This window comes from Oryzias melastigma, linkage group LG21 (assembly GCF_002922805.2).
Source record: "Oryzias melastigma strain HK-1 linkage group LG21, ASM292280v2, whole genome shotgun sequence".
In the NCBI taxonomy this organism is placed as follows: Eukaryota; Metazoa; Chordata; class Actinopteri; order Beloniformes; family Adrianichthyidae; genus Oryzias; species Oryzias melastigma.
The window spans coordinates 5392479-5402015 of NC_050532.1; the positions used below are offsets into that span (position 1 = coordinate 5392479).

The 9537-nt window shown below is 39.0% G+C and overlaps 1 protein-coding gene across 1 annotated transcript; it reads right to left on the bottom strand.

Annotated features, from left to right (window-relative positions):
• Positions 1 to 306: 306 nt before the first annotated feature.
• Positions 307 to 8280, bottom strand: gpr18 (G protein-coupled receptor 18). The gene is made up of 2 exons (XM_024286878.2): positions 8074 to 8280; positions 307 to 3450 (listed from the first exon to the last, which is right to left on the bottom strand). Exon 2 carries the CDS (start codon positions 3447 to 3449, stop codon positions 2436 to 2438), a length of 1014 nt encoding a protein of 337 aa, XP_024142646.1. The 5' UTR covers position 3450; positions 8074 to 8280; the 3' UTR covers positions 307 to 2435.
• Positions 8281 to 9537: the final 1257 nt, after the last annotated feature.

Consider the following 9537-nt stretch of genomic DNA (forward strand, 5'->3'; position numbering starts at 1 on the left):
AAAAAAAAAAAACACTGTGCTTGTTCATCTATGCTCCTCACTGCAGGGCTGATTGATTTGTTTCCTCATACAGTCACTTTGAAAGTGCATTCTAACTCTGCAGATGAAGAAAGATCTGTAGTCTTTCTTAAAAGTGAAGAGGTGAAGTTCACTGTGCTTTGCAGGCTGTCCAAGAAAGGAAAGGAGGCAGCAGCAAAAACAAGGCACATATAGTGAGTTAATAAAATAAAATAATAAATAAAACCAGGGGATTATTTTTTTACTGGCATGTACACTGTAAAAACTTAATTTTAAGAAAGTTAAAGGACCTTTGTTTCGGTAAAAAAATCTCACATATTCTTATAAAAAGTGTTTTTCACCAGTTTGAGACAATGTGTCATATTTTCTTTTTCCTTAAATAGGAATTCTTGGTAAGATTCTTTTTTCTTCTCACACTGGAATTTTTTGTTTTGCTTTTATAAATGAAATGTCGTATTTTTAGAGCCCTGGGTTTTCCTCACTGCATGCTTCCTTAAAGTCCTTTACTTCACCACAAACAGAATTTCCCCAAACAAGCAGATATTGTGTTTTGGTAAAAGTTCTCAAAAGTGTTGTGTGAAAGCAGAGAGTATAATTAGAAATTATGATGTATCCATCAAAGTAGGTGTTCCAGACTGATTTTTTTTTAATTACAAGTACTATAACCTCTGTACATCATATAAAACACATTAAAAATTCTTTAAAAAAGGAGAAAACAAGGCATTTTTAGACCTTCCCTCAATATATATTTATAATAAAAAAAGTTGCATTTGATCTGATGAGAACCGGATTATAGAACTTTGCAAAACTGTAAAATAAAGTGTCTTTGTTTATGTTTGTTTTCTATTTTCTGATAAATGCATTTCATTGTTTAAGTAATTAATTTGAAAAATGTGTGTTTTGCCTTGTATTTTCCACAATTTATGCTTAAACTAAACCATATTAATCAATTAATCACTCAATCAAAAAAGAAGTAAATATATTTGTTTATGTGCAAACTTAGTTGCGATCGCATGAGAGACGATGTCCTGAATTGGTTTTCTGGCTCCATCAGTGACGTCAGAGTTCCTGTCAACACAGTTTGCTGCTAAATTGGGTAAATATTAAATTAGGAGTTCTTGTAAAAATCAATTCCTTTAGTTGCTTTATTCTCTTATTTTATTGATGTATATTTATGGTTTACTTGTGTTCTCTAAAACCTATATCATTTAACTTTTTGTTTTTACTCTGTTGATGTTTTTGAAATGTCACTTTCTCTAAAATATTGGCCGTGCGTTTGCATTCTGTGTTTCTCGTTTTATTTTGGTCACATGCTGTTTTACACTTCCTGTTCTCGACCAGACACAAACCAGCCCCTTTTATCTCGCATGAGGTCTGTACAGGAAATCATAAGAAGCTTTTCGTCTTTTACAGCCTCTTCGCGATGATGCATATCTCATTCATCTATGACTCATTACTTGTCTGTTCTTTGAGGAACACATTAAGCTATAAATTGCTGCGTGCACCTGCAGCCAAAGGCCCGAAAAAATTCCCCTGCACTGAAAATGTTTTCTTTGAAAGGTTAAGGTTGCCATAAATCTTGTAAATAGCTTCTCTGACGTCTCTTGAGCATGTTACTGTAAATGCACTCGAAGCAACTGAATCATTTAACATCTAATCAATACTATTCACATTTCACCATAAACACACTTTAGCCAGATTCCAGGTGGAAGAAGAAGCTGTTTATTGTTAACTAGAAAATACCTGGAAAATGCGTGAAAGGAAGTGAACAAACAAACAGAAGTGAAAAGGTGTCGTGGAAATGTTGGGGCAAAAACTACCTAGTTGTTCACTTTGGTAAACTTTAACAAGCTCTGATGTGGAAAACGGAGTGGGATCTTAGCTGTGCCATGCTGCCATCACCTGGTCAGGAGCTTTACAGCACCTTCCTTGGAGTGTTTGTGCTGGAAATCAAATGGCAACGATTGAACCGTGGTGTTTATGAATCACATTTGCAGGCGTCCTCTCTGTAAACCTCTGAGACGAATAAGAGCGTCATCTGTTTCTGAAACCCACCCCAGTTTCCTGTGCAGGCGGTCAGACCCTTCGTGGGTTTCACCTGGTAACAAGGTTGAGTTTCCGTGTCGTGCATGCCGATGTGAGTGGTGGGATTCGGTGGACTAGCTTTATTTTCACCCGCACGTGTCACACCTGCTCCACAGACACTCGGTGTTATAGAAAAGACTCACAGCTCGAATCTCATGGGCGAGTCAATCAGAGCTGAACACAGATGCTTTTCGCCAAAACAGCAGCACTCCCATACTGTGAGTGTAAATTACACTTTGAAAACATTTTTTTTTTTAATCAACCATAAGAGCTAGACAGTGCTGCCGTCATTGGCTGTGGCGAAGCGTGTAGAGTTTGAGAGCAGTTTTGGTTCAGATCATGGCGCTGGTCAGGTTGCTCAGTGACCGGATGCTGCCCGTGTTCGTGTGCCTGCTCTTCCGCCGCACGCTTCGCAGGTAGTTCCTGTACAGGATCACACTGATCACTCTGTCCTGGAACTGTTTGGAGACAATGTAATACAAAATGATGTCCAGGACGGTGCTCAGATTCATCAGGAAGGTGGTGAAGACCGCCCAGATGCTGAAGCCGCCATCCTCAGAGTCCCCCAGCAGACGGAGCACCAGGCACACGTGGAAAGGCACGAAGCACACCAGCACCTGGACGATGAGCGTGATGATGATCCGGATGGACTTCTCCTTCACTTTGGGCTTGAGCTTCGAGGTGCGACCATGGATTAGATTGTCCACGATGGTGATGTAGCAGCCGATCATGATGCACGTGGGCACCAGGAAGAAGAAGATGAGCCTGATGAAGTTGACAAAGTTCTCATGGCGCATGTAGATGATGTCCTGCATCTTGACGCATGTGGTAAAGTTAGAGACGCGGTCGGGGTCATCCTCCGGGAAGATCAAGGGCACCATGCTGCCCAGAGTCATGACCCACAATCCCAGACTCCCCACCACGGCCTTCGGCACGTTCCTCAGCTCCCTGCTGTGCTTCGGCTGCACGATGGCCATGTAGCGGTCGGCGCTGATCAACGCAAACAGCCACAAGGCTATGCAGGGGTAGAAAATGGTGAGAGCCGCGGTGATCCGGCAGAACATGTTCCCAAAAGGCCAGTAGTCCTGGTGGAGGTAAACCATCCTGAAGGGAAGCAGCAGAGTGTAGGTCAGGTCCACCACTGCCACGTTGATCATGTGGACCGTCACTGAGTTTTTCTTCTTGGTGGTCAGGGCGAACACCCATAAAGCGGTGAGGTTGACTGTGACTCCGATGGCGAAGATGACGCTGTAGAAGACCAGGGCTGCTATGCGGTACTCCATCGGGCCTTGCTCCGGCTTCCCCGGGTCCACAGACATGTTGGAGGAGATCCGGCCCACACTCATACTGGAATAACCACAAACTGCTGTTAGTCTCCAGAAAAATGTACAAATCATGCAAATTTATAGACCCACTCCAAGGAAAATTATGTTTTAACATGTTATTGTGGCATTTTTCTTATGATGGAAGACATATAAAGAAAATTAAGCACTTCTGAATGCTTCTTTAGGACCTTCTAGTTGTGACATAGATGCTACCACAGCAAACTGTTTTGTTCCGATGCACTTGTGGACAAATATATCTATGTATGCTCCCTGTCTAAGGTGGCATCCTGCTCAAAATTGTACGGCTGGAGATCTCCAGTATCACATTTTTGTTGCAGCGGTAATGTTTGGTTGGGGTTGTGAGGGGCTGTAAGCTAGTGGGAGAGTCTAAACCACATGTGTCAAAGTCAAGGCCCTCCAGATCCTTTTATTTTATTGTGATTGATGGCCAGATGTTATCTTGCACTCCTTTCTAACTTGTATAATTTTGACAAAATATTTTGACATTTATTTGGCATTTTGCTAAAATTTTAGCTGGCTATCACTTTCAGCATCTTCAGCTATCTTCACTAGCATTTTCAGCGGCCAAATTCAGCTTACAGCATTCACACTAGTATTATCACAGGCAATGCTATATATCTAGTTCCTAATTATGTTAAAAAGTTACGGTTTTAAAGTTTTAAAAATGTAGTTTTAGAGTGTTCAATAAATGTTTATTCTGTTCAGCCCGCGACCTAAGGTGTGTTTTGGATTTTGGCCCCTTATGTGATTTTGACACCCCTGGTCTAAACAAATAGATGATGGGAAATGGGGGGTTACTCCCCTCAAGCTTTAAGTATCTAATTTACTGCTTTACATAAAGAAGTCCAACAGTAAAGATGGTGTTTTATTTATAAACGTACATATAGACACCTCTGACAGAAATAACTGATCTCTTAAAGACTGAGGTTCCTTTGAGATCACAGGTGTTAGTTTCAAATTTTGATATGAGAACTTAACAGTAGAACAAAATTCCTAAGTATATGCAAAAAATAAATAAAAAAATCTGTTAATTTAGTTAACTGAAAACTGCTGAACAACACCACCTAGAACAGGATCTTCCCAGAGAGGTCAGTCCTCCACAAATAAAGACAGGAAGTGCTCTGCTGTTCTGTGGAGGCCTCAGTGCTTTTATGAGTGTTTAGCTCCAGTTTGATCAGACTCTAAAAAGAGGAACTTACTATAAAAAAATAAAATAAGCAGAAGGGGCCACTGATTAAACTGGGAACGAAACTGAAGTGTGTCCAAATCCTCACTGATTTGTCAGAAAGTGTCTGCTTAGCCTTTTTTTTTACAGTTTTGGTTGGATCTTATCACACAGTCCTTAGCAAAACACTTGAAGTTGATTTTATGAAGTATACTTGAGTATAAGTATAGCAAGTCTACTAAATGTACAGTAGGAAGTATTCCGACTGAATACTTCTTCAGACTAAAATGGAATATGCTTAACAGTGGATAGTATATAAAAAGCAAGCCTCATTTTTTAGCTTGGCCTAATTGTACTTGTAGTACATTAAAATAAACAACTTTTTGCTAAAGGAGTGACCTGGATTCTGTGCATTTATGCTTTTTTATTTATTGAAAAGTTTGCTAAATTCTGTGTAAAACTGTTTCATTTTGGCCCAAACGCTCCAAATTGAACAGCTAATTTACCCCAAATCACTTTGGAAGCAAGGATTTGGTTAGTTGGACACATCAGTTTATACTTATTAAAACAAATGGTATTTTGTTGGACCAAATTGTTTTATATATCAAATAATAAATACATGTTTTGTAAACTATCAGGGTTTTAAATACCTTTTTTTTATAAAACAAAAGCTCAATCTTTGAGGATTACACTGCTGTGGTAACAGATTTGAACCTCCAATTCCAATAGAAAATATTCATGTAAGAGTGCATACTTTATATAGGTGTTTCGGGATTCCACATTCACGAGAGGACTTGGTGAAACCGCTAGCCGGGAACAGAAATTGCCAAACACCATTTGACAAAAGCGGAATTCTAGAAGATTTCATAGTTTAGGCAGTTTTATTAAAACGTCTTCTAGTGTTCAGGATTATCTTAAAATGTGTCAAAAGAGGATAAACACTTTCTTAAAGAATATTAACAAAAGTGTTCAGATTTGTAAAACTGTTAAGACTTTTACATTGACAGACCAGTGTTTACGTTTGACCGCAGTTAGCTTGCGCTAACCCGCCAGCTCTGTTGGAGAAAATAAGCTTTCGACCGATAGAAATGACTTTATTTTAGTAATGTCACTTTAAAGTGTTGCTTACCAGCGCTAAACCGCTTTTCTCTGCAGGTCAGTTAATTCACATTAATCATGAAAGGAGTTACGGTGTGTAGATTTTGACAGGAACACCTCAGGTGGTAAAAGTTAAAAAAAACTCAAACGTATGTGTTAGGGTCGCTGGCTATGTTAGTCTTTTACGACCAAAACAACAGTATTTTTCAACTGAAATGTGCGTGGGGGAGGGGGATGTTATGAGGTTCTGGTCTTGGACTTCTTTCTGGCTTAAGATCTTCAGCTGCCATCCAGGTCCAAAGTGAACGACGCATAAACCTGTTGTCCACCACTGTGATTACAGCCTCCGTGACCCCAAGACAAAAACAAAAAAGGAAAGTAAAACATGCATTTTTAGAGAAGTGCTGCTAAATTCTTCCTACATTTGAAGTTTCAAATCCTTCATGAAACAATACTCAAAATATTAAGGCAATAAACACATAAATTGAGACAGTGAAACAATATTTATTTTCATTTTTCCCCCTAAAATAAAAAAAAAATAAAGTAAAAAGTAATATTGATATCATCGTAAGATCTGAACTGAAGTGGTTGCAGAATCTCAACCGCCCAAACGTATTGAATCTAAGAGAAAACATGACATAAAAGCACAACACAACAAACACAAGTGAAAGTATTTTTCTTTTAACCTCAGTCTATGTTTTTGTGTTAAAAAAACATGGGGAGAAAGTGAAGTAACTTAAATAGCCAGACGTTTCCTTTATATATAAATATGTCAGTGCTAGTTCTACTGGATCTCAGTGCTGCGTTTGATACAGTCGACCACGCAATACTATGAGACGACTGGAAAACTGGGTGGGTCTCACTGGGCCAGTACTAAACTGGTTCAAAACGTACTTAGAAAACAGGAAATATTTTGTGTCAATTGGTAACTTCACTTCTGAACCAATAGAAATTACATGTGGAGTGCCCCAAGGTTCCATCCTGGGACCACTTCTATTTAACATCTACATGCTCCCACTGGCCCAGGTTATAAAGAACAACAACATTAGTTACCATAGCTATGCAGATGACACACAGATATATATTAGACTGACACCAGGAGACCGAGGCTCTGTACAGGCTCTTGGTAAATGCATTGAGGACATTAATGACTGGATGTGTCACAACTTACTTCAATTAAACAAAAACAAAACTGAGGTTATTGTCTTTGGGGCTAAAGAAAAAAGGTTAGACGTCACTACAGAGCTTCAATCTATTCAACTTAAAACTACCAACCAGGCCAGAAACTTGGGTGTAGTGATAGACACAGACCTAAATTTTGATAAACACATTAAGGCAGTCACTAAATCAGCCTATTATCATCTCAAAAATATCTCAAGGATTAAAGATCTGATGTCTAAGCAGGACCTGGAGAAACTAGTGCATGCTTTCATCTTTAGTCGACTTGATTACTGTAACAGTGTTTTTACAGGACTACCAAAAAAATCCATCAGGAAACTGCAGCTTATTCAGAACTCTGCTGCTCGGGTTCTCACAAGGACCAAGAAAGTAGACCACATCAGTCCAGTTCTGAGGTCTTTACACTGGTTACCTGTCTGTCAGAGGATAGACTTTAAAGTTCTGTTACTGGTTTATAAAGCTTTGAATGGTTTAGCACCAAAATACATGACTGACCTCCTGACCCAGTATGTACCAGCCAGACCTCTCCGGTCATCAGGATCTGGTCTTTTATCTGTTCCTAGAGTCAGAACTAAACATGGAGAAACTGCATTCAGCTTCTATGCACCACAGATCTGGAACAGACTTCCAGAAAACATTAGATCTGCTGAAACACTCAGTGTATTTAAATCCAGGTTAAAGACTCACCTGTTCTCAGTTGCATTTGATTAATATGTATTCAAAAGTTTACGTCCGCTCTTTTTATCTATGCTTGTTTTAAATTAAAATCTTTTTACTTTCTTTTAATTTTACTTTAATGTCATTTAATGTCTAAATATACGGTAAAAAAATAAAAATGTGAGAAAAGACAAATAAATTAGTCATATTTCATACATAATTTGAACAAAAAAGTACATTTTTTGAATAAAAGTTACTTTTAATCACAAATACAGAAGATACATTTATCTTGAACTCCATCGATTAGAAGTCATGTGACGTGAAGCTGACATTTGAAGCGCCTTTTTATTATATTACTGCACATATTTATAATAAATGAGTCATAATATTCAATAATAAAATGAAATAGGCCCCACCAACCAATACATCATAAAAACAAACTGATGTATGGAGTGAAAAAACACTCAGTTCACCTGAAAATCTTAGCAGATCAGGAATCTACGGTCAATTAAAGGTTGAACTTACCCTCAGAACTCAAACACACATCTTGACGAGCTAACAGCAGTCGCTTCGTGAAGTGAAAGCGACTTCATCAAGAATATTTAAAGTCTTACAGTCGAAACGGGGAAGTGAGTGCTTTTTTCTGAAGTGTGTTGGAAAGCTTTGTAAAAGCCCCCATCGCTTCCTGTACGCTGCTGCGTGTTTCGTTTAGATTCCTTCACAGTGTCTGCGTCGTCGAAACAGAAATGGCTCCAGCTTTCCACCGTCTGCAATTACACCCCCTTAAAGAAAATGATGTGCCATTAGAAGTGGGAGTGTGTTTGGCAGGCAGGGAGATGGCAGATTTAGGGCGAGTTATTGATTGGAAAAGTGGGGTCTGTCACAGCACATTAGTTCTCAGGGGAGTAATCCACAGCAGGTTGCTGTGAGAAGCATCTGCTGCAGGAGAGAAGTAATTAAAAACAGGATGTTGAGGCAGTTGCCATATAAACAGGAAATAAGACGGTGGTAATAGACACTTCACGCTGATGCTGTGCGATGGTTTTACACCACATCGACTTAATGGATGCAAAGCGCATACCTCAGGTGAAACGCTCAAGGTCAGTCTGGACCCAAATTGAATACAGATTAATGTGTGTGATTAATGTGTACACGGGCTGCTAACAACCATGAGTTAGGATGTTTGGCTCAAAGAACACAGCCAATAAAAACTTCCCCATCATCTCCCAAATGCTACTTTCCTTTCCTAATATAAATCTTTCAAACTAGCCCCTCCCACCCCGGCAGCCTCACAACTTCCTGTTTTCTGCTTCCCCACCACTTGACCACCACATTTTTACACGGCTGAATTTGCAGATGCACCCTTTCTCTGTGCATCCAGTCTGATTGGTGTTCCTGTGAAACTATTATCCATCGCCTCATCCTCTTGATGTGTCTCAAAAACCTCCTACCAGATGGTACTCGCCTCTCGTTGCAATATGTTGTTATGACAACAGTCTGCGTGTGATGTTTTCCTCGTTTTGATGCGTGTCATGTGGTTGCCTCAGCGAGTGTTTGACTCTACAAACTAGAAAAATATATTTATTAGGTGTCGTGTGTAATAAAAGACATTGATTTATGGTTCAAATGTGGTTAAAAATCAACACGGCTTAATATAAATGTTCATTTTATGAATTATTATACTGCAGAAGTAAAAAATAAGACATAAATACTGAAACATAGATTTTTTTTTACTTAAACTGTATTGCTCCTCCAATAGTTCCGCTTTGATTGTTTTCTTTCCTCTTTTTTAATTTTACACTGACCTCTGCTGGTCAAATATATGTATTACAACAACTGAATTGTTGAGTTTTTCTTTTGTTTTTTCTGGAGGTGATTTCCTCCAACAAAATAAATGTCTGTGAACATCTGGGGCCCGTTTCAAGAAGCAGGTTTTGTTGGAACTCTGAGTTCGTGAACTCCAAATTCGGCAAAACTCTGAGTTTTCGG